The sequence below is a fragment of the Gordionus sp. m RMFG-2023 genome, chromosome 2, assembly GCF_954871325.1.
Source record: "Gordionus sp. m RMFG-2023 chromosome 2, tfGorSpeb1-WG-v2, whole genome shotgun sequence".
Lineage (NCBI taxonomy): Eukaryota > Metazoa > Nematomorpha > Gordioida > Chordodea > Parachordodidae > Gordionus > Gordionus sp. m RMFG-2023.
In genome coordinates this window covers 38,807,835-38,834,364 of record NC_088776.1, presented here as the reverse complement: position 1 = coordinate 38,834,364, position 26,530 = coordinate 38,807,835, and the positions used below count along the sequence as shown (strand labels likewise).

General features: G+C 25.0%; 2 protein-coding genes and 1 long non-coding RNA gene across 5 annotated transcripts in view; 2 read left to right on the top strand and 1 right to left on the bottom strand.

Annotated features, from left to right (window-relative positions):
* The first annotated feature begins 582 nt into the window (after positions 1-582).
* Positions 583-861, top strand: LOC135925342 (uncharacterized). Of its 2 annotated transcripts, none has more exons than XR_010571622.1 (3): positions 583-611; positions 652-745; positions 794-861. It is a non-coding gene; the product is annotated as an uncharacterized LOC135925342 (long non-coding RNA). The 2 variants fall into 2 exon arrangements; XR_010571623.1 differs by having other exon boundaries at positions 586-611; positions 786-846.
* A 70-nt stretch (positions 862-931) lies between these two features.
* On the top strand, positions 932-1,474 carry LOC135924320 (TIMELESS-interacting protein-like). The gene is made up of 3 exons (XM_065459374.1): positions 932-1,027; positions 1,070-1,231; positions 1,280-1,474. The coding sequence occupies exons 1-3, from the start codon at positions 932-934 to the stop codon at positions 1,472-1,474; spliced, it is 453 nt and encodes a 150-aa protein (XP_065315446.1).
* Positions 1,475-6,291: 4,817 nt separating this feature from the next.
* LOC135923396 (vacuolar protein sorting-associated protein 35-like) overlaps positions 6,292-26,530 on the bottom strand; it is a 39,550-nt gene continuing 19,311 nt past the window's right edge. The window contains exons 8-20 of one of the 2 annotated variants that reach the window (XM_065458115.1): positions 26,015-26,098; positions 23,315-23,424; positions 22,601-22,703; positions 15,595-15,746; positions 14,868-15,084; positions 13,211-13,399; positions 12,853-12,996; positions 11,521-11,742; positions 10,999-11,127; positions 10,263-10,382; positions 9,530-9,676; positions 8,700-8,787; positions 6,292-6,989 (exon numbers count right to left, since the gene is read on the bottom strand). In XM_065458115.1, coding sequence (XP_065314187.1) covers positions 6,883-6,989; positions 8,700-8,787; positions 9,530-9,676; positions 10,263-10,382; positions 10,999-11,127; positions 11,521-11,742; positions 12,853-12,996; positions 13,211-13,399; positions 14,868-15,084; positions 15,595-15,746; positions 22,601-22,703; positions 23,315-23,424; positions 26,015-26,098 — 1,812 coding nt within the window. In that variant the 3' untranslated portion in view covers positions 6,292-6,882. The remainder of the gene's footprint in view (positions 6,990-8,699; positions 8,788-9,529; positions 9,677-10,262; positions 10,383-10,998; positions 11,128-11,520; positions 11,743-12,852; positions 12,997-13,210; positions 13,400-14,867; positions 15,085-15,594; positions 15,747-22,600; positions 22,704-23,314; positions 23,425-26,014; positions 26,099-26,530) is intronic. The other variant, XM_065458116.1, reaches the window with a different exon arrangement.

Here is a 26,530-nt window from a genome sequence, read left to right as displayed (position 1 = left end):
TATGGCATATTTTGACCCTTCCATAGAAATAGATCTTAACCCTACAAATAATAATAATCAAATTTTCTAAAAATATCATACGATATTAGTTATAAATACACAATACAGTAATACACCTACCTAGTTTTGACAATTGTGGTCTTCCCTCCCCAATAGAGCTGTCTTTTGGAAACAAAGTCCTTTTACCGTTTTGGTGTATTTGTTTCTCTTTGATTTCTAAATAGTTTTATTTTTAATATGCCCATAAAACTCAGTATAAAAGTTTAATTTAAAATTATCTGAACAAACAACAAGACAAAATTGTTCATTTATACCTTTATGCATTAACTCTAAATAAGAAGAAATAATTAAGGCCTATATCTAAATTGGTATTAAAGTATCTAAATTATTTCCCGTCTTTTTATCCCAGTTTGATGAGCTTTCTGAAAGAACCAAGGGTGGCTCTCTTGTATATGTGTATAACTGTTATATAGAATATCAAATAATTTGTTTTGCGGATTGTTTAATAATTTCGCGCCAATTATTTAAAATGCTAGAGATCGAAGAATCTGATAATTATGATATTTTTGAGGGAGAAGATACAAATGATATTCCAAATAATATTAAAAATGGTATCTAATTTTCTATTTATATTTAAAAAAATTTAAAAAGAAAAAAGTAACCTGATACAGTTAACATTGGATGAGACTGATTATAGTAAAGTTAAACGGGTACAGAAAAATAGGCCAAAATTTAATACTAATTTGTAAAAGATTATTAATTTTTATAGTTATATAATTTTATAGACTATTAGGTGAAAAGGGGTTGTCTGCACTATCAAATATTTTCCAAAATATTAAACTTAAGGGATATAAAAATGAAGTTTGTTATAATTATTTAAAATTTAATGCATCTAATGTTGTAGAAAACAGATTTAAATACAATTTTAGATATGTATGAACACTGGGCTTTAAGACTATTTCCTAAATATTCATTTGAAGATGTAATTGATAAAATTGAAAATTTAGGTCACAAAAATGTAGTCAAAGTATAAAATGTAATCATTTAATTTTATGTTAACAAACAATAGACCACACTTCATAATATGCATCAATTATTTAAAGATGAACTTAATTCACAAAGAATGTCAAATAATGAAAATGATCACAATTTTAACATTGAATTTAATGAAGATATAAATTTAATAAGTAACCTTGATAATAGCTTGATAAAATCCACCATAACACAAAAAGTATGTCAAATATACTCAAAATCTCATATTTTTATCAAATAAAAAAAGACTGATCATGATGAAATGGGGTATTATGAAGAAATCAACAGTGAAAATACACACATAAATGACAATGAAGAAGATTTAAATGAAAATATTCAAACATTAGAACCAGTTTTATCTTTATCATGTGATTTGAAGAAAAGAATTGAAAAAAATAGATTGTTAGCTCTTGAAAAGAGAAAATATGCAAATAATTGCTAAATTATTACTTGTTTATATAAATAATTTGAAAATACCTATTTAAATGAACATGTTTAAAATAATTAATTTCATTTTCAATATATAAATAATAATTAAACCAAAGCCTAGAACTAGGCCATTTAAAAAACATAGAATATTTATTTTCAAATAATAATTTTTATAAATAGTAAAAGAGAAAGACAATTATTATATAAAAATAAAAGTTTTAAACTATTTTTATTGCTCATTCGTATATAGAGTAATTGCATATCAAATTGAACCATAATAATTATTAGCAAAAGGAGTATGCTGGAGGAAAATATTTTTTGGGTAAATTTATTCAAAACTTTCTTTTATTTGGCCTGAGCTTAGCATAATTTAATTTTAGACTTGAACATGTCCTTAAATTTTAATTAAAAAAATATAAATTAAATACATATTTATGAAATTAAATGAAAATCTAATTTGTAATTTCAAATGTCATTTTTTATTTTGATAAAATATTTTTATTATATATACTATATACATGAGCCATAGCTGCCTATTAAAAAAAAGTATTTTTAAGCTATTGACAATAAATAAAAATTTTAAACAATATTTCAACTGTGTAATTTACAGGATTGCAAAATATATCTATGAATGACTTGGATTTATCTAAAAATTGGTCATTCTACTTATAAGTATTAATTTCACTGAGTTATAAAAATAGTTCCATCATGTTATAACTGGTTTAATCATATATCTTCTCATTTTTCCTTATTAATTTACAGTTTCGAGACTGGTCATGTTTATACTACATTTGAGGAAATATTAACTATATATTTATATTTTTCTTAAAGAATTGCATTAATGTGGCTTAAAACTTGAAATTATTTAAAGCAATTTTACGTTTTAATATTATAATAGTTATCGTGAGATATTCCAAATTTTCTAAAATCGAATGAGCCATAGCTACAGGTTCCATAACATAAAATCATATACATTAATATTAATTAATCTGCATTGGGCTTAATTTTTCAAGTCTGGTCGCAAATTTTTTTTAAAATATTTCTCCAGCCCAGCCCGATCTTGAACAAAAATTTTTTTTGTCGTGAAAAGCCCAAACCAAAATAAAAATTATTTGTCCGCCCAGCTTGGCCATATTTTTTTTTAATATAAAAAATTTAATAACTTTTTTGATTGTAAAAAAATTATTGTACAAAGAAAAAATATTTGCGCCTTGTTTCTTGCAAGAATTTTATGTCATTTTATTTTAAATGTAATATCATTTTTAAAATTTTAAGCCTGACACCTCGAAATCAATTTTTCAAAATAAACCCATGATTTACAGATATATAATATACATATATAATTTTTTAAATAACACAAATCATAAAATATATCTAAAGATTTGTCAAATTGGTCAATCTACTTATAAGAATATTAATTTCACTGAGTTATAAAAATAGTTCCATCATGTTATAACCAGGGATGTGAACCCTTCGACAAAAAAAAAGGGTCCGGGTCTGGTAATAAATTTAAAAAGGACCCGGGTCCAGGGTTCAGAGGAAACATAAAAATAATGACTCAAAATAAGACTTTTTTTTATTCATTTTTTATTATACTTCAATATATACACATTTATAATTCGAAATGAGATAATTTATATTTTAAATATTTTATTCAATCGCACAATCATGATATCTTCTAAAATATCATTCTTCAGATTTCCACGTAAATTAGTCAACGATGAAAATCCACGTTCTACGCTTACCTAAAATAGATAGTCATTTTTATAATACATAAATTATTGTACTTGTGTCGCCGGTACAGCCATGACGAATCTAGAAAAGTTATATAATTCTGGATATATGAAGAATTTTCCTCCCAGAATTTTAAAATGTTTGCATCTCTATTTATTCTCATAACTTCCGAGAACTTTTCTATTAAAGATACAATAGATATTTTTTGCTCCTTTCTATCAGATAATTTAATTTTTTTTTCTCTATCTAATAGTAAAATTTCCAGATCATTATTATCGCTACAACCAGTAGATATTGTTGTAACCACCAATGTATTGTAAATAATAGAGTTTTGGGTATGGCATAAATCTTCAAGATGGTCTATAGCCATTTGTTTTTGCTCACTACTTTAAAACCTGATATCGCGGGTCTAAATATATCGAAGCATATACAACACTATTTTGTAAATATTGTTGCTCTCTTATTTTCTAATACTTCATTTGAAAAAGAACTTGTTAATCTCCCTAACTCTAATCGACATCTTAACCATATGCCATAAAAATCCGATAAACATAATTGTTCAGCTTGCACTCTTAATGTTGTTATTTTTAAAGGAACCAGCACACTAGTAAGCTCTTTTACTTGATTCCAATCATCTTCTGACAAAATGATTTCACATGCTCCTGATAAAATAATTACAGAAATCTTTCAAACTTAATAATCGCTCTAGCATCATACACATAGAGGACCAACGTGTTGTGCAATCTAAAATTGCCATTTACCTTTTCATGGATTTTAATATTCTAACAATTGTGGGAGTTCTTAAATATTTTACAACATCCCTTGCTTTATCAATTATAGTTTTAAAGTGACAATTTTTTATGGAGATTCCACGAAAAAAATTATAAAAATTTTATATTATTTTTTAAAATTATAAAAATTTTATATTATTTTTTTAAAAATTAATAAAATTATAAAAATTTTATATTATTTTTTAAAAATTATAAAAATTTTATATTATTTTTTAAAAATTATAAAAATTTTATATTATTTTTTTAAAAATTAATAAAATTTTATATTGTTTTTTAAGAATTATATTTTTACATTAATTTAAAAAAAAAAATTTTTAAAACACCCTGAACCCTTAGACCCTCCACTTTTTAAAAGGGTCCGGGTTCAGGGTCTGGGTTCACATCCCTGGTTATAACCGGTTTAATCATATATCTTCCCATTTTTTCTTATAAATTTTTTACAGTTTCTAGACTGGTCATGTTTATTCTACATTTAAGGAAATATTTACTATATTTATAATATTTTTCTTAAAGAATTGCATTAATGTGGCTTAAAAAATGAAATTATTTAAGGCCATTTTTTAAATATTATAATAGTTATTGTGGGAATGAGATTTCCCAAATGCCTTTTTTCTTCCCTTTAAAATGGAAAGAGGTAGGAACAGGTTCCATAGCCTATAAAATAATATATATACCCATACAATATTCATCAATGAACGACTTAACATATCTGGAAATCTCTGTAATTTGGATTTATCACAAGATTCGTCAAATTTATGGCCATTCTCCTTGAGAACTATACCAATTTCACGGAGTTATGGAGTTCCATCTTGTTATAAACGATTCAATCATATATTTTTCCTTATAAATGGCTGCACAGTACCGAGACTGCCCATGTTTTTTCTACATTTGGGGAAATATTTAAGTTGGGACATAATTTTAGTGTAGACTTTGTACCCTTAATTTTTTTTATTGGTGTAAAAAATGTTCTATATTAGGGCCAAGGCAGGTTAAATCATCTTCATCTGAAGAAATATGTATAATTGTCATAATATTATCTATATAATAAATTATAATATTAAAGAATAAGAATATAAATTAACATATCGTGATTGATTCAATATTAATTAGAATTAACAATCTTGATTGAAAATATATCAATAAAAATTTTAAATAGAAATGAAAGAAATTGGTGGTTGATCTGACTTAAAAACTCGGCTTAAATTATTTATAAAATTTAAAAAATAATTTTATAATGCAATAGGTTTTTTCCATATTTTATAGGAAAAAAATAAACGCGTTACTGCGATCCTTTTCTTCAAATAAGGTTACGCCGTTAGTACGCTACTTTACAGCACTAGCCTATATTTATGAGAATATGCATATTTGCGATGGGTGAATCCCCCATTGTTCTTCATCTACTACAAAATCCCGATATTTTATTATCTAAAATTAATATAAAACAAGATAAGCAACTTATTTATTATCTAAAATGAATATAAAACAAGATAAGCAATTCATATGCATATTAAAAAATTAAAATTTATAATAAAATATTATTTTCTACACTACAAAATTTACAATATTACACTTTCTAAAATTGATATAAATTAAAAAATATAATGGGAACCAGGAAATTTTAAGAAATGGGTAGAGAAAAAATGATTCCACGAAAAAATTTTTTATTTATTTTTCATGAATTTAAAAAAGAGAAGAGAAAAATTTTTTTTGACATCTAGAAACCTCCACTTTTAAAAAGGGCCTGGGTTCAGTCAAATAACCAGGGTACGGGTTTATATCTGAATTAAGCTTGTTTAAAGTGATGAATAATCTTGGAAATATGGAATTTTAAAAATATAAAATATCAATATATATATTAGAGTAGTGGTATGCACATGCCAGTCTGTGAAATTTTTCATATAAGATCTTATATTGGAAAAGAACAGATTAGCTGAATTCTAGGCATTAAAATTTTTTATAAAATAGATGCTCAATCAGTAAAATTATTTTGCACAAGTTGTCTGGCTCCAAAAATTTTAGTTCTACCTGACTTCTAATATAGAATAATTTGATTATTATGATTCCAGAAATCTTATAATTTAAAAGAGTATCGTATTGGTCATAAACTTTTCCACTTTTAACATTTTAAAAATTCTGGTTATGATAAGACGTCATAATAGAATTTTAGTGAAATTTGAATTTTTTTTTAAAAAAAAAATAGAAACTGTAATGTAATAAATGATGGAATATTATAATTTTAAAAAATGATTTTAAAATTTATTCTTTTTATTCATTCAATTCCAAAGTAAATAATATATTAACTGTTTATAAGATAAAAAAAATATATATGGCCATGATTTGTTGAAAGATTTTAAAATTTAAACTTATATATATTAATTTTTCAAAAATAAAAAGAATCAATATAAACAATGATAAATTAATATTTAAAATATAACGTGTGTATAAATTTATGCGAATAACAGTTCAGAAAAAAATAATAATATACAAATTAATAAAATTGTCCGAGCGATTTCAAATTTTATAAAATTGTCCGAGTGATTTCAAATTATATATTTATACTAGGTTTTATTCACATGCTTGAGTTCAGAAAATATTTTAAGCGTGCTCAAACCAAACTTAGGAGATGATGATCAATCGCCTGCCTCTTGTTAGAAATGGCATATATATAGCTTAAGAGTTCATTTAAAAATAAAATAATCAAGTCTCTGGTCCCCCTTATCACTTTTTTTGTAGACATATAAATACAAAAATTCGATCATTTTAAATATACATTTCATTTTCTTGTATAATTTTTTTTTATAAAACAAATAATATATTAAAGGGAAATAAAATTAGTATATTCTATTCTTTAATTTAGGCAAAATAATAGATCTTAAAAATCTAAAGATTCAATTTCTCATATTTTAACTAATTTAATTTTTTCCGCGAGTAATTCCGTTTTGCCATTTACGATTAGTTCCTCTATGGATTTGTATTGTTTAATCATAAGCGGGTTAATTTTTCCTTGAGATATTATATAAAGTTTAAAAAATATATATGAATACTTTATTTTTTTAAAAAATATTTTTCTGGTTTTTATCATTTAGGCATATTAAAATTATTTTCTATTTAGAACCTATCCTGAGTTGGGAAGTATTGCAAATACTTGTATCTAAGATACAAGATCCTTTTGTATCCGAAATATAGATTTTTTTGTATATAAGATACAAGACTCTTTTGTATTTAAAATACCAGAGTCGTATTTTATATACGATATTTTTCATCTAAGATACAAGATTCTTTTGTATATCAGATAAATCTTGCAAGCTGTATCTTTTTGATATATTTTAATAAGATACTAATATCTCTATCCTATATATTTCATCTTGTATCCTTTGAGTTTTCTTGACAAAGGATTATTTCAATTTTATAATTTTTTCTTGTATATTCTCATTTTAATTATGTTTCTTTCTTTCCTACCTTTATATTTTAAAATAATAATATTAATATTCATTATTATTCTGGCATATCAATTTTACTTTTCTATGCAATGAGATAATTGAATTTTATTCTTAAATATATTTATATAAATCATTGTATTTAAATAATCTAATTTATTTAAAAGGGTGGAATATTATCAATGTCCAATATTTTGGATTAACCAATGGCAGTATACTTGAAATAAATATAGTAATATTTAGGTAATTTCGATTTGTTAAAAAATTTTTATGTCTCATTTGGTTTTTAATTACACTTATATAAATGAGATCGTAAGAATATTTTCTTATAGTCGTAGAATTTTTGTTATTGTTCTGTTTTAGATAATTTAAAAAAATTTCTAAACAATTTTTTTTTAAAATGGGACAGTTCCACTGTGGTCGAATAAACCATAGAATTTGATGCTATTTATTTGGAATTTATATTTCAGCTCGTTAAAATATACAACATATATAAGTATTTAGTATATATGATATAAATCTTTTTATTTCTGTTGGTTGGTTTATGCTCTGCCCATTTCCACTATTATCATTGGGCCACGCATCATTTTTTAGAACAGTTGAACGAGATATTATGTTTTTTTAAGAAATAGGGATTATCTTGATCTCCTCGTCGACTTATGTGAGCAGTAGGAATAACTAGAAAAAATTCTAAAAAGCATATTGTATAGATACTTTTATTTAGAAGTATTTTTGTTGTATCTATACCTAAGATATATTTTTTATATAAAAACATCTGTTTCTATATTATTTTCTCAAGGGCCTGCCCAATTCTGAGTCCATCCATAAAAAAAGTATTTTGCTCAAATCAATCGAAGATATTTTTGGTGTAATCTGAGCACACTTAGACTATGACAAAAAAAACTTTAAAAAGGGAATTCGCCGTCACTACTACCAACTATACACTACCCATAATAGCCACAACTTTAACATCGCTAGGCTCTCATGGCCTCCGAGGATCCCAACGAAGATTAGTACCTGCATCAGAGGCTGGCTATAAACATAATAAAGACCAACTATCTCAGCTTTATACTATCAATGAACTAGACCAATGATCATGGAAAACTATTAGCATGATCTTTTTATTTAATATCGTTAAGGAGAGGTAGAAAATATATGTATATATGCAGCAGGTTATTTATTATTGTTTATATACAATTATTGTGTATATAAAACACATTTGTAATTTCCTAATTTTATTTAGTAAAAAAACATTAAAATGATTACTGAATAATACCTTTATCTTCACTAATCGTGTTTGTGATTGAGGGAATAAGTTCGGAATTTATCTTATCTATTAGATCCGTCATGAACCCTTGAGTTTGCTTATTTATAAAAAATGAAATGATAAATATTTTTAAAAAAATTAACATTTCAAATCGATATTAATTTAAATTAACGAGATGGTCACATAGATCCGATCCCATAAGTGCAAATTTAGCTTGTATAATTTAAATATCAGAAAAGGGAAAAAATCCTTTGACAAATACCTGATGGCTCCTTTTATTATTTAAAAACCTCTTTTAACTGAATTAAATTTACATTTTACGTATAAGAGAGTTAAATATTTTTATATAAAATCTGATAGTAGGGCAATTGAAAAAATTAGAATAATAACTAGTGAAAAATTTCTGCAAATCATATGCTAGCGTCAATGCTGTTTTTTAACATCAGTGTTATTTTTTAAACTTTAAATCACTTTTTGAAGTGCGTTTTTATAATTTTAAAAATTTAAGTTTACCGAAAATGTATTTCGGGATGCTTAGCATACTTACTCTATTAATTTCAGACAATTTTGCCATTTACTTATGAGTCATTTATAATTTATATAAAAAAAATATATGGAAAATAAATTATAAATTATATTAATTTCAAAAATTCATGGCAGTATTAAAAATCACAGAGTAGGTTTTTTATAATCATATTTTTAAATTTTTAATAACCCATTCAAAAAATGATTTAAAGTTGAAAAAATAACATATTAACTAAAATAATATAGTATATTATATTTCAATTACCCACTTATAAAATATGCATATTTCTAAAAGCAGAATATAAAATGTTTACCAATTCCGTACAACCCTCGTTATGCAAAATATAAGCGTTATTTAGGATCTCGGTGTAGAGTTGCAGTTTGACCTCGTTATTGAGGCATTGGTTTGTTATTTTAATAGTTTTATTTAAACAAGTCATAACCTTTTCACCATCCTGTACCTAATGATAAGAAGAAATAACTAGTAAATGTTAGTAGTTTAAAAATAAAACATGGAAATATTTAATCCATTAAGTTAGCAAACGATCCATCAATTTTTATTTATTTTTTAAAAAAGATCTTAATACGTTTTTTAGGGAAGATATATCCCAATTATCTAATTAGGGTCCTCTGTTTATGTTTATATATTTTCCTTAAATACTCTAATAAACGTGCTTATCAGTGGCGAGTGGAAGGGAACAGACCAGTCCAAAATAAATGATTTCCTGAACTTATGCGTAGAACTAATGCCCCCTCCCTTTAAATTTCGTCTTTCTCTCTATTTCTTTCCCAGCTCTTATTCCAATCTGCTTATTAAAATTTTAATATAAAATGATACAAATACAAACTTTTTTTTAAAAAAAATTTAAATATCTTTTAAAACTAAAACATTAGTTAAAAGTAAAATCTTATTATATAGAGTAAGATTAAACAATATATTATATTTAATAATAAAATTCGTTATGTAAGGTAACGGTATTAGAAGTTGCTTTATGTAAAAAAAACATATTACAGCACTAAATGAGCTTTGGGGAAAAAAATTTAAACCCTTTTAGGCACTAAATCACTCTCATTTGAAATTAGGGATGACCAAAATACGTGAGATATAAGACACAGTGCTCTAGCTTGATCCGGTTTTTTGAGTAACTTGGAAGCCGAAGAGAAACACTATCAGAATTTATTTTAAATATATTTTTTTTAGTAGTATATAGTTAATAAGAATTTCGTCATTTTCATACCTTATTAAAATATATAAAAAAATGTGTCCTCATTTCCAATGAATAGTTGTCAAAGATATTTAATATAAAATATTAAAATTTATAACAAGTATCCAACAAAAACAGCAAGCAGGCCTCTCCCTCGCTATCCATATAACAAAATACCTCTATATCAAAATATACTTTAACAATTTATATTATTCAATAATATATTTTGCAATAATATTCCTAACAGAATTCAACCTATCATATTTGGAGCTTGCTTGACAACTTCAAACAAAATGGGAACATCCAACCTATTGCAGTAGGGTCAGTATTCCAGGGAATAATTTCTAAAATAATTTGCTCTCACATAAAATCGTGACCTAAAAACTAACCAGTTTGAATTTAATATTAATTTTGCTTATCTCATTCGTCATCATTACCGAAATGTCAGCTTAAATCGTTTCAAATTATTTTTTTAAGCCAACGAGTTTATTTTAACCGAACGTATAATATACTAAATAGGAACCACTTCTGTTGATCGAACCGGTTTGCACCGGATTCAAAATAACAAATAATAATACCTGTCTTCTAAGAGATTCATGGTTTTCGGCACCGAAACAGGAAATTGAGGAAAATGTGGATGTTATAATGTTGAGACAGGTAAACAAAGTTTTACTATCCGCTATGTCATCTTCGTATATGGAGAAGGACTAAAAAAATGATAATTTTGCATTTTTAAAATTTAATAAATAATAGGGAATGTAATAAAAATAGTTAATGATTATAATCATCAATTTGAAACAGTTTGGAGGCAAAACGGGGGTACCTACGCTCGAAACAATTCGAAAATCCATACCCTAATGACTTATTTAAAATTTTGATGCATAGCTCCTGCGTTTAGTGTTTTGATTTAGGATCCCAAATATCTCATAATTATGCTCGCCACATGAGAGCTGAAAAAATTTAAAAACAACTGTTTCGTTTTGAATTTTAATCTTTTCAATGCGAATTTCTGGTTTTAAATAATTCAAAAATTAACAGATTTTGATTTATTTTTTAAATTCAAAATTATTTGTTTCGCATTCCTAAAATATACCCATTACCTGGCTCATGAATTCGTAAGCAACGCTTTCAAATTCCTCCATCCTAAAACTCTTAGCGAGATCTGGTTTGGCTTTAATATTGGCTACCAACGAATTTACAGCGAGCGACGCTTGTAGGTAGAGTTTCAGGGCTTGCTCATAAAGTTCTCTTTCACTCATAACGAAGATGGAGGAATGGACGAATTTGGTTATGGTTAAGAGCTTGGCGGATAAATGGCTTTCCTTTTTTTATAAATGTAATAAAATAATTGTTGTTCATCATTCTTTTACCTATATGTTATTTTTTTAAAGTGTTTTGTTGATATCAATGATTTCTGACTAAGTCGGGTTTCTCATTTTCTTACATTTTTTAAAAGTGTATTGTATATTACCATCTTCTCACGATAATTATCATATGTAAACTGGTGGTAAACCAGATTCGATATAGAGTTAATAAAAGATTGTTTACCACAAAAGGGGTAAATACCTTAATAAAATATACTTGATCATTATTTTTTTCTATTTTGATTTAACGTTTGGATTTATTTAATTCGACGAAATTATTTCATTATGTTTAAGATTTATGAATAATAATAAAATAATTTTGATGTGTTAGATTAAAAATAAAAGATTCTTGAACAACTATACCGTATTAATTATTTCGGATTCAGCCATTTAATCTCATGGTTCCCAGAGCCTCGGGTGGTTCCGAGGTGCGATAATAACCTGCAACCACCTTGTTCCTTGTTTTTGTATGTCGTGAATGGTATCTAACAAAGCCACGGATGCCCCGTGATGTGACCCTAGCCACGCCTTGATAAAACTCTAAATTTTTCTTAATTTTCTCATTTTATTTCTGTGAATGATGAATAAAGAAATTTAAAGTCAGGATTGCTCTTGTGATGAGAGCCTGCGCTTTGCTAAAAACCACCGATTCCCATAGACCCCCCCACCATTATTTTAGATTCTTAGATATGGTTAAATCGGTATTAAAACCGGGTCTCCAAGTCCTACACCCCATCGAAAATCTCGATGCATGGATCGTGATCAAAACCATCCCCACCTCATCGTTCAATCACCCCCTAATTTGACCCTAAACATTTCAATAATGACTTAAACAGATAACTCCTAATCCTGTCCTTCCATAGTCGGACGGGCATTATAGGACTTAATTTATTTAAATCAGTCGGATTTCGGATAAAAAATAGTTCATTACAGAGCTCTAAAAAATAAATAAAATTGTATCATAAAAATATTATAAATTATTGTAGTTTTTATTATATTACAAAAACTGCCTAGTAGAATAGCAGGAAATATAAAATATTATATAATAAAAAATGTTAAAAGTCTAACCTCATTAGATATGGATCCCCCTTCGTCATAAGATCCTAACAAGTTTTCGCAAATACTAAGGCATCCGAATACAATGGTAGGTATGGAATATTTTATTTTGGATGCCGGAAGGTGTTCAAAGTAAGAGTATACTGTTTTGAGCAACTTTGTTTTGATCGCAAGTTGAAAATCGAGCAATAAAGATAAAGACATAATTATTACATAAAAAATTACTTAGTAGAGTTTTTTAAAAAAACTGGGAGTTAAGGTGCCGACCATTAAAAATGAATGTATATAAATAAAAAGTCAACCTTTGAATCTATTTTATGCAATTTTGTACATCCCCCTCCTCCTAAAGTAATATTATTTTAATGATTACCAAAAAATGCATATCCAAGTTGCCAGGTGATTTAACCAAATTTATAAGCTTGGCCAACTCTATCTGGGCGTCAACTTCGTCACTTTCATCGACATCTGCACGGGAGATTTGAGATTCTTCACGGTGTTGCTCTTTACCTGAAATTTCGTTTGACAATATTGGCTTAAGAAGGTTCATTACGTCGTTCACCTTAAAAGTGTTATAAAAAAATTTGTAAAAAAATATTTTCTGATGATCATTCTACTTTAATTAAATCTCTCGAAAATGAAAGAGTTGTTTAGCAATGAGGAAATAAAAGAAGGCTCAACACACGTAAATGATAAGAACTCGTTTACTTTATAATATAATAATTGTTAAGTAATTTGAAAGGCAAAATATAGGTGGAAAAGGGTTAAAATATTATATATTAGGGCTGCTCCAATATTTTTTGCCGATAATAAAATGATATGTAGTATATCCCAGAATTGGCATAAGATTGGTGGCTAACTTTTTATGCATAAATATATTGGATTATCGATATAGCATCATAACTTGTTATAAAACAAAATTATTTTAAGGAGGTGTTAAAATCGGAAGTTTTAAAATTTGTTCAAAATCAGATCGGCATAAACAGAGCTAAAATAATAGGCTGATTTTATTTGATGCTACTAACTCCTCCCTAGAATACTTGTTTGAAGGCATATTTTTAAGTGATATTAACATTAAATGCATTAAAAAATTTCTGTTAATCTTGTGCCAATTTCGAAATATACAGACTTATACAGGCCATTTTAATATCGGCAAAAATATCGATGCAGCCGTATTTTGTATATTTTCATATATTCATAAATAACAATCATTTTATTCCCAACAATGTCAACGACATAAATATTAGGAAAAGCGGGAGAAAAATCGTTACAACAAAAATATAATAACTTGTGGCAAAGAAAAAGGTTAAATTTGCTATTTGATTTTGCAAAAAAAATAAAGAGAACTTATTCGATAAATATTTAGTTCAAATCTATAAATTATATATCAATTTGTAGCCCTTAAAATTCTCTTTAAGAAAATATAAAAATTTTTTAAAAATATTTTCAATGTTGATGTATTTTAGATAAAACAATAATGAATATTTTTGAGCTAGTCTGAGACTGGCACCATAAAACTCAGCTGATAATTTTATTATTAATATATCTAAATATTTAAGTAAAAATTAGGGATAAAGGAATAGCTAAAAACATACAAAATATTTCTAGTTAAAATCTAGAGTGAAAAATTTCCAGGAATCTTTAACATATCAGTTTGAAGAAAGTGGTGAAAATAATGAATACCATTCTTCTTATAAAAAAAAAACAAAAAAATGCAAGTTTTATTTTTAGTTTTGTCTTTTAATGCGATTTTTTATTTCAACTATTCAAATAATAACCGTTTTTGTATTTGTTTTGAGAATTTTTGATTTTGATTTTTTAAAAAAGTTGCCTTTCCTTAGTTAATAAACTAGTGAATTAATACTAAGCAAATAATTGCCATCGAGTAGTTACATTTTCCTCCCCAAACTTTCTATCAATATATATTATGGCTTTGTCTGAGTTGAATATTATTAAAAATAATAAAATGAACGAAAAACAATATAGTAGATGATGTATTAAAAGAAGACGCTTGTAAATGATTTACGAACCATTTTAGCATCCGTTATGAGTGATCCTTTTTCCAACAATTTCCCAACAAGATAACCACACACGTCAAGGGTTGAGGCGCGGTCGAAAAACCAAAACAACGGGGCTAAATGATTAAGTCTGGCGATTTTAAGTAAATCTCCATCGTGCATATACCCGTCAACTATAGACTTGACCATTTTGGAGAGTTCTTTGCAAATTATAGAGGCGTGGTGTATTCTGATAAGTGAAAAAATAAATCGATATCAATTATATATATATATAATAAAATGGTACAAAAACATTATACTGTTATAATTAAAATATACTCCGATTTCTTTTTTTTTCTTATCTAAAGTAACAAATTTTAAAATTTTGGGCAAAATGAGATAAAAAATAGGGAATCTATAAATTAAATGACTCGATTTGAGAAAAAACGGCTAGTCTCAAAATTTCGTTAAGTGCCATCTATGAGTAATCTTCAGGCTTGCGTAATATATTTCTGGATAAGATAATGAGTTAGTCGTTTTTAAAAATCGGGTCAAATCGAGTAGTTTAACAAAACTAGTAGATACTATAATAGATACTTTTTAACAACCCCGAAGATTTCATTGTATTTTTAAAAATTAACTAAAATAATAGTGTGTATTAATTTATGGATTTAGAATTATAAACTATGAAAACGTGATGGATAAATTTTTTTTTTCTTAATCAGAATAATCCATTTTTCCTTTGTATTTAAATTCATACTTCAAAATGTTCATCTTCTTAAATATCTTTGTCATAGTATCGAGACATCTGTCCACGTATTCCATGTTTTGAGGGTAGCATGTTAAAGCGAGGTTGATTAAACAACTCTGTAAGCATACAATGTCCTCGGATGATATTACGTTCGATCTAGCCTACAAATATTTAATGTTTTTTATATTAGGGATAATCACTAATTGCTTTAATATCCCATTCACTTTTTTTAAATATCGGTCGATGGGTATTTTTAGATTAATTGATAATTTCTATATAGCAAAATGATGGATAAAAAATTATTATGATAAAATGCTAATATTGGATAAAAGAAAATGTTGAGAAAAAAAACATGGCAATTTTTGTTTAATTAATAATACATTTAAATTAATTTATATAATAAAATAGATTAATAATATAAATACTATTATATTAGATAAGTCGATATCGGTTATCTATCAGAGAGGTGACTTATCAAAATGTCTATGGGGACTTGAATATTAATTGTAAAGAAATAAGAAAAAAAAGTTGTAATTTTTAATTTTATATAGAAAATCTTATTCTTCATTTCCCTTAAAGTTTTTTATAATTAGATCAAGCTCTCAAGTAGCTAAAAAATATTATACAAGCCTGGATATCTCGCTTATAGCAGAAAGGTTTGAACATCTATAAGCGAAATCTCGAGGCTTGAATATTTTTGGCTAAAATATTGGGTTAGCCATTTTTAAAAATCGAACAGTTAAGCAATACTAGTATAATAAGTTTTAATATTTTTTAAGAACTATGTTTTCCTATTCTTCTTCTTTATAAACATTTAAAATTGTGATATGATTTAGTCGTCACTCTTATTTAAGAGGTGCTAGTCATGAAAACGATCGTTCTACAGAACACTCACTTCTAGATTTGTTAATAGCATTTTGATAAATTTTACATACTCTGAAAAAACAGAAATAATTTCTTTCTTACTTTGTACCTTTAATATGGTTATGATGTCCTCTAAAGAATAGTAAGATCTAAAACTTCATAATAAATTTGTCTATAATTCATTAATTGATTCGAAATTATAGTATGAAATTAAAGCCTACTTCGAATCTTAAAGGCATTTTTTCTTTAAAATGGAGTCCTCTACATTTAATTCCTTGACTTTAAATTAACTTCTCTCCAGACTTATCGAAATTATCATACTTGTCGTATTGCTTCTAGAGTTTTGATTAGGATTTGATTTTGAAAATATAATGAAGAACTTTGGATTTCAGCATTTACAACTTCTACTCTCTCAAATATTGTTATGATCATTTTAAGAAATAAAGTTTTCAATAAGCTTTATTTGGTTTAATAAATTTTTTATTCTTTTCAGTAAATTTCAAAATTTGCTTCCGATACTTCATAAATTTTATTTTTACTTAAATCCTTTTTTTTACAAAACGAAAACATATTGAATGCGACTCTTTTATGGATTTATCCATGGTTTCATCTGTTATTATCTAGTAGAATGTAGCAGATTTTATAGGTTTTACATTTGCAACTCGTAAAACATATTGGTGAGAATTCTATTAGTTATATAACGTAATATCTAATAATAAATCATCTATTTTTTATGGGGGCCCAGGAAAAAAAGAAGGGAAAGAGCAGAGCAATATAGAAATAATATAATTAAATATATTTTTTCTTTGTCTCATTATTAGATGAGATATAATAATTCATATAGTTTAATTTATTTATTTTTTAATAAAAGTATTTTTAATTTTAAAAACATCGTTAAAAAAATGCCTTTTTTTTAAGTAACAAAAAATGAACGTTACACAAACAAATATAACGGTTATAGGGGTTTTCATAGAGCCCAGCAAATTGATTAATTTTTTAAGACCCTCGGCTACACCGGTGTAAAATTGTGAAATCAATCCTCATTGTAGCTTCCATACCATAGTGATATTTTTCTACCATAATGATTTTTAAGAGATGTTTTCATCGCTTTAAATATATTGGTGGCCATTAAATTTATTCATTATTTATTTATTCATCACTTCAAATAAATTGGCGGCCATTTCCTATTAGTAAAAAAAATATATATAATAGATTTAACAGCCTTAAATATATTTGAATGATTATAAAAATGATTTTTTAACAATTCTGATATCCTATATAATTTTTATTTGGTAACTCATTATTTGTAATAATTTTCTTCCTGAGGTTAAAATTATACTGCGTATTCAACCCCATCCTCAGAAAATTTTAAATAAATACAATGTATAAAAGTTTTCTTTCATTTACCATCGTATTATTAGGATTTCAAGTATTAAAATTATTATAGGACAAAAGCTTAAACTAATCACAGAGACATATGCTATCATTCTGATTCTGTTTCAAACATTTCCTGTTGGCTTATTTTAAAGTTGTCATTTTATTTTTTAGATGCATATATCATATTTTCAACTGTATAAGATGATTCAAACTTATTACTTATATTTATGACATATAAATTTTTTTTATATAGAAATTAATAAAATATCGAATAAATATTAAAATCAAAACTTAATGTTTTAAATTATTCTTTATTTATTTTATTGCAATATTATTAAAACTGGTTTAAACATAACTTTATTTCAACAACAAGAAAATATAATAAAAAGAAAATATAAAAAAAAGGAAAAATAACATAAAAAATTTGGTATAACCCATTTACTCCTGGCGTATCACCTATTATACTTTAATAATTTATAAATATTTAAAATGAAATAAGTATTTTATATTATAAATAACCATTAATATATCTATAAAATCATTATATACACTAGAAATTTTTAAAAATACGTTTTTTATACTCAAATAAAAAGAAAATATAATATAATTTTAATTAGCGCCCTCTATAATTAATATATTTATTCCTAAATTAATAAAACATAAATAAAATTTAAATTCTTATTTTCTCCGTTAATATTTTTACTTAAATATTTAAATTCTTATTTTCTCCGTTAATATTTTTCCTTAAATATTTAAATATATTGGCAATAAACATATTTGATAAGTTTCATTGTTTCGAATTTTTTACTAAAATTATAAAAAATAAAATAAATTTAAATTTTTATTTTCTTCCATTAATAATTATATTTTTTACTTAAATATGTAAATATATTGGCAATAAACATATTTCATTATTTTCATCATTTTAAATGGGCAATTTTTCAAAATATTTTTTGTTTTATCTGAAATACAATGACACTGATATTTTAAAAATAATTATTTCATTTTCTTAAAGAAAATTTTAAGGGCTACAAAATGATGTATAATTTGTTACTTTGGACCAAAAAATTTTGACTATTTTAATATTCCTTAAAAGAGGAAAAGGTTCTCATCGAACTTCGAAGGCCCATAACTCGGGATATATTAGAGCGGATTTGTATAAAATATACAATTCATTTGACCTTCATACCAAGTTTCATCCTTTTTTAAAATGGACGTCCGAATCACTGATCGATTTGTCATGGAATTACCCTTATTCTTTATTTTCTATAAAGAATATCTTCTATAATCACAAAATGGTTTGCTTTACATTTGACTATTTCAAATAGTAAAGAATATTTTCTATTACTAGCTTGGTTGATAGTCATCTGTTATTGCTTGTTATCAATTCATAATCATGAATTTAAATGTAACAATTTGATTCATTAAGAAAATTTTTGTCGATTCAAATACCGTAGTGATTTAAGATGATACTGTGTTTACAATAAATACTACAGTTGCCCGATTATTTTACAAAATGGGTAGAGGCAGAACCTATGAAATTAGCATCTGGCACGTTTTTCCAAACCCAATCTTTATTTATTGTAAACATGGAAATAATATGAAATATATTATACACTCACCAATGTCAAAAATAGATTTTATAAAAGATTTTAATTTAAATATTATTTAATAAATGCACCTTCAAAGCATTTTAATAAAATTATAATATAATGATATACTAATTTTTTGAGATAATTATGTTTTCTTCTTGTGTTTTTTGAAATTAAGCTATGTTTATTCTTTTTATTTATAAAGTATTAAGAAATCAGTTGTTTTAATAATATTGCAATAAAATAAATAAGAATAATTTAAAATATTAAGGTTTATTTTGATATTTATTCGATATTTTATTAATTCCTATATAAATAATTTTGTGATAAATAGAAGTATTAAATTTTTATCAGCTAAAAATATGGTTAAAAATATAATGATATCTACATCTAAAAAATTGATAATTTTAAGATAAGCCAATAGGAAATGATTGAAACATAATCAGAGTGAGAGATATTAATTGAGATCTTTGACGTAATAGAAACCCTCATTTGTCTCTGTAATTAGTTTAAGCTTTTGTCCTATAAAAATTTTAAGGCTTGAGATCCTAATAATACGATGGTAAATAAATATATTGTATTTATTTAAAATTTTCTGAAGATGGAGTTAAATAAGCAATATAATTTTATAACCTCAGGAAGAAAATTCTTACAAATAATGAGTTTTGAAATAAAAATTATATAGGATATCAGAATTATAAAATAAATAAATTTCCAGAAAAAATTGTATAAAAGATTAAAAAAATCATTTTTATAATCATTTAAATATATTTAAAGCTATTAAATCTATGAATATTTTTTTTACTAATAGAAAATGGCCAAAATATATTTGAAGTGATGAAAAAATATATTATGAATATTTTATAAATTTAATGGACGCCAATATATTTAAAGCGATGAAAACACCTCTTAAAAAAGTATTGATTCTACAATAGAAAATACTATTATTGATTCCAAGAATCCTACAAGGGACTTATTTTTTAAATTTTTAAGCACTAGTTTCCATTTTAAGCCTGAGCCTGGCCCGGAATTTTTTAATTAAAAAAATATAAATTAGACACATTTTTAAAATCACTAATTGTTTTGTCCTTATCCACAGATAAATTTAAATTATCATTTTATTAACAAGAGAAAAAAATAATCTTCCACATTATTTTTTAGAATTTTTTAATATATTTTTAAAGCCCCGGACCGAATGGCAGGACCTTTGATTCTTCGTTACATTCATAACGGGAAAATTGCGCGAGTTACATTATGTACAGGGTTATGCATTTGACCGGTCAAATTCAAATAATTGTTTTTTAAAACAATATTAACCTTTATTTTATATATAATAATAAAAATTGAATTTATGTAATATTAAAATTTTTTTTTTTTAACCTATAATTAACATTTTGCTCTCCAAGGCAGAATTTGTTCTGATTTATATTCATCATTATCATTTACTTTAATATTTTTAATCAATCTTAGGTTATGATATACTCTTACCAACTTTATAGTTGTCGAGATCTTCAATCGATTTCTATTCTTCGTATGAATATTATCACAAGCTGACAAATTTCTTTCTGAAAAAGAAGTATGACTAATTATTAGTAAGATATTTGACATTTCTCTTAAAGTTCAAGGTGGGCAAAGCTCATTCCAATAACTTCCCAAATCTGATTTTTTAATAAAAGTTACTGCTTTCCACATATTTTAATTATTAAATGCCGTATTTACTTCTGAAATTTATTATATCACTTAAAATATTTTAATTATCATCACCTTGTAAAATGCCTAATTCTTATATTATATTACATGCTTCATTATACTCACTACTAGTAAGATGTTTCCCTTTTATTGGGAATCCATTAAATAATCAGCGGTGTGAGCATATGTATTTGGAATGTTTTTTCTTTTTCAAACGTATTTTTAATTTTTTTCTTCAGGTGGAGAAATTATAAAATCATGGCATGATTGAATAATGTGTTTTCCAAATTAAGCATCTAGTTTTTTAAGTGGGATAAAGTACATTTATCCGTTTGCACTTACAACAATAAGATAGCTAAATGTTAAAGAATATTTTAAAACTTTAAATTTTTCGCCCAAAATATTTCTTCATTTAATATATTAATGGTAATTAATTTCGAATATATATCCAACTTCTCCAACAGCTGCTTGCAGAGTTTTCTTGCATAGTATTTGCTCTTAGGATAATTACATAATGTAATATAAATTAGCATATTAATTTTCTTAAACCATGTTATAACAAAATTATTATATTTAATTATATATTGACATCCAATCAAATTAATAACGGGAAAAATATTTGTTGGCAAAATATATGACTTTCTAAAAAATCAATTTTTTTATTTAAATCGCGATTTAAACCAAATACTATTATTTAAATTACAGAAACATATTTAGATTTAAAAATATGATCCTCATATTTTTTTTACCTTAGTATAATATTTCTTTGTAAATAAAAAGTTAATGCTTCAGGAGATCTGGTTAGGAAATTATTTAAAAAATATATTGATGTCATGAGCTAATTTGATATTTTGTCAAATAAAAAGCCGACTGTCAATCAAAAATTCATAGATATGTGCAGATATCGTTTAGGAAAACTATTTTTCTTTTAATATCAATATCGAGTACATTTAAATTTTGGGAAATAATTTCAAAAATAGAATTTTATTAAAAAATCGGGGTGATTTAAATCGCGTTTAAATTAAATTGATCTTTGCCAACCCTATATAATATAAAATTATAAATAAATCGATGTATAGATGATACAGATATATTTTTAAATAAATTATAACCTAATTAGATTGATAAACATAAACATACTTTAAATACATATTAGTTAATAAAATAAATATATTTATTCACCGATAATATTTTAGAGTATTTAATCAGGTTAAATTCTCCTTCGGTCAATTGGCCAACTTGCCAACCCTGGTTATGTAGAATAACATTATTTGTAAATTCTTGCTCAGCCCTATAATCAAGTCTACTTAAGGTGATGATCTCCCAAAAGTATTTACATTTTCGTGAATATAGATGCAAATATATTATAACATCTTGATGTGCATTTTCGCGGGGGGGGGGGGGAGATAACAAGGTGGTAAAATTTGGGGATATTTCTTAGAGCTCTAAAATATTATAATATACTTTAGTCTTAAAAAAATTGATTTAAAAACTTGTATAATTTGAGAAATTTGCTCGGAAAAAACGTCAAATAATTTAATATCTTCATCAATGACCAAGGAGGAAGGACCTTCTTTTTGAGCATACCTAGCCAATCTAGATAATATTTATGACATATTTTTTTTAAATTAAAAAACATTATTATCTTTATGTTATTTAATAAAATTTAAAAATATATATAATATCTCAGAGACATAAATTATCAATATTTTATTGTGTGGTTTATAACATTATTATCTTTATGTTATTTAATAAAATTTAAAAATATATATAATATCTCAGAGACATAAATTATCAATATTTTATTGTGTGGTTTATAACATAATATATTTATATTTTGATCTTAACACTTTGGAGCACATTTTTACCCGTTATAAAAATTCTAAATAAAAACTACGATAGAAATATAAATTATATAAAATTCATCTTTTCCTATTTTTTCTGTAAAGCGTAATGGTATAATTTAATTATTAAAAAAGAGTAAAACTTAAAAAAAACAAAAAAAACATCATAATATATATGTATTTTTAATAAAATTAAGGATATAACAACGGGGGGGGGGGGGGGAAGTCAAGAAAAGAAGGTGATCATTTTAAAATGTTTAAATTTAGTCTTAAATAAAAAAAATAGATTGTATTTAGAAAATTCGGTGTATAAATTGTATTATATCAATATAACGAGATGGTAGCGTGCGTTTTTTTATTTACCTATTTATCAAGCAAATCATGATATTTTTGACCTTGACGTCTGGGTGTAATTGAGAGCACGCCTTCAAAAAGCTGTTTAGAGTGGCTAAGTGGAATTCGTCGGGGAATACCTTTGATTATTGGGATTCATAATAAAATAAAATTACAACAAATGTTATAAGATTATTATAAAGTATTGATGTTAGATTTTTTTAGTAGTTTAATCATTTTTGACCAATATACATTAAGGTAAAATTTGTCTTAGTCAGATAAGTACTTTTTAAGATATTAATAAAATACATTCCGGAGGTTCTAGAATCATCAGGGGTCTAATTAGAATTAATTGTTATTCAATATTCGCTTCGATTCTTATTACAATTATTGAAAATTCGAATCGAATATGAATAATGAGAAAAAGTATTTGTCGCATCTCATTATTAAATTCGAAACTATCAAAGTAATGGATCTAGATATAAATACATCGCTTAAAATATCTCTAGATACAGATACATCGTCAAAAACCTACGTAGATACAGATATACTTTTAAAAATGTATCTAGATATAGATACTAATTTTATCATATTTATATACAGGGTTCGTAGTTGTTCTCAAACAAAAATCTTAAATTCAAACACTATATAAAAAAATGTCTATACCCATATTTTTATCGTTCTCTCAGTTATAGCAAGCATTTATCATAAAAAAAAATTATTACATTAAACTTATAATTTTTTAATTAAAAGTTATCGGAATATCTTTAAACTAAAAAATTCTAAATAAATTTTTTTGGCTTAAAATAATTTTGTGCATCAATGGTATTGTTTTTAATAATTAAAGGGCGTCATGGCTAAGCAAGGATTTATATATTCCTTCACATGATAAAAACAACCTTCATAATATTGAACTGATATCTATAGATTTAAATGGGAAAAAAAATAAAATTTAATGAATAATTAAATTTTTTTTATATGTCAATTTTCATATTTTATATATAATTTTTTATATTTTTTTTATATTATTCTTAATATTTTTTAATATATATTTATTTAAATAATATGCTCATATGAAATAAAATGTATTTTGCATTCAAATATTTTTATTCTTAAGATAAAAAAGCGTTAATTACAGTATATCAAAATGTATCTTAAATAGTATCTAAAAACAGATATAGAAACCCTAAAAGAGTATCTAAATATAGATACTGGTTATAAAAGTGTATCTAGAAACAGATATAACATTTTTATATCTAGAAACTTTTACAACTCAAATTATTGGTATTATTCGTATTTTTCGAAATTATTTGTATTATTCAAAAATTTTAAATTGAACTCTTTGAACAATTACCTACCTCATATAACATAAATAAAACAATTTTATTAGAAAAATTTAAGGAAATATATAATGAATACAAAATTAAACATAATATTAATATATCATCTGATAAAACAATAGTACAGTCAAACATGGATGAAATATTCAAACATAATATCATCTCATCAATATGTGAGGTTGAAACATATCTTAATGAATTTAGAATTGCTTCTAGTAAGAAACTATTAGAATGGGAGATTGCATCGGGATCATTTTCCCGTGTTGTCAAAAATGGCAGTTGATATATTGTCCATTCAGGGATCTTTGCCTTCATGTGAGCGGTTGAGAATATTAGATGGAAGAAATAACATATAGAAAATAATATAGATATTTTTATAAGCAATTCTAATTCTAAAAATTGGGTGTTTTTGTCCAATTATTCGGATAACTTTATGAAATCATTGGGTTTTATTTCGTTTGTTATTTTCTGTAAATTTTGATATGCTAATATGACAATTAGTTTTAGTAGAATCCTTAAAAGTGTCATTTTAAAACATCGACATCTGTTTATAATTGTCTTGCAAAATATAATCTATTTTTTATAAGCTTTAGAAAAATTTCCGAATCGAATATTGATTTTATTATTTGATTCGTTTTTCGGAGGCCTAGGTCTAATAAAGCATTCCGAAATTCTTGGAAAGTTTTGTATATGATCATCAAAAATAAAAGAAAATGAACATGTTTAATTTTGAACGAAGTGGAACGGGTTTGTGTATGTAAAGACGCACGTTTAATTCTAAAGGAACTGTAATTCGCCAGAATAAGAAAAAATATCCTTTTTTAGGAGAAAAATAATAGAGAACACAGATATCTAATTCTTTTTATAGCCAAAGATAGAAATGAAAAATAGTATTTTAAGGTTATTTTCAGAAGGTGGGAAAATAGCTTTAAAAAATATTGTCCATAATAATTCAAAGTTCAAATAGATTATCTGATCGAGAATTTATTCTTAAGCATCCTCATTTCTGTTGTTTCTTCGAATGCCATACTTGAATATATGTTCAGATGGACGAATAAAAAAAGGGAAAAAAATTATGACAAATAGTAGAAAATAAATGACAGTGATTAAACTTTTTCACTGGGACACTAATAGTACTAGGTATTATACGTGACTCTAGAATCTAAAAATATACATTTAAAAAGGGGTGAATGTTCACAAAAGACGGAAAAATATGTATAAATGAATCAAGTATTTGTGCATATTATTTTTTTTCACTATTTTAAATAAGAAATAAAAAGTAAAAGGTCTATTATTTTATATAGTCTCCATCCTGTTGATAAGCAACAATGTTATATTTTTATATCTGGTAAATTAAGGGTTAATAATAAAGAAAAAGGAAATAAAATACTTGTATAATGCATTCCATGATATATTCTTGAGCTATAACGTCCCTGCAGCTCACTATTTGTTCTAAGATACCAGGTAATATAATCTTTTTTGGATATATTATACAATATAAGAATATATTTTAGTTTCGAATAAAGGGCATTCCAAAAAACTAATTGATGTAAATGTCAGGAACATGCAATCTGTGGAAAATTGTAAAACGAGAACGGTGATTTGGGAACTTTTTCAGAATGTTCCAAAAAATAAATATGAAACTAAATTATTTATCACATGATAATATTAAACTTTAAATTTCAGTTTACTTAATTAATAATACTATTATGGAAGCCAGCTAGGATTTTTCCAAAATTCATATTATCCATTATGATTCAGTATATAATTAATAAAATATAAAGTTTTCAATTCTCGACTTTTTTGCCAAGTGACCTGCTGAAAAAGTTTTTCGACACTTATACGAATACAATTAACCAAATACAAATGATAAATCTTTTCTAGAATATATTAATGTTCAGATGCA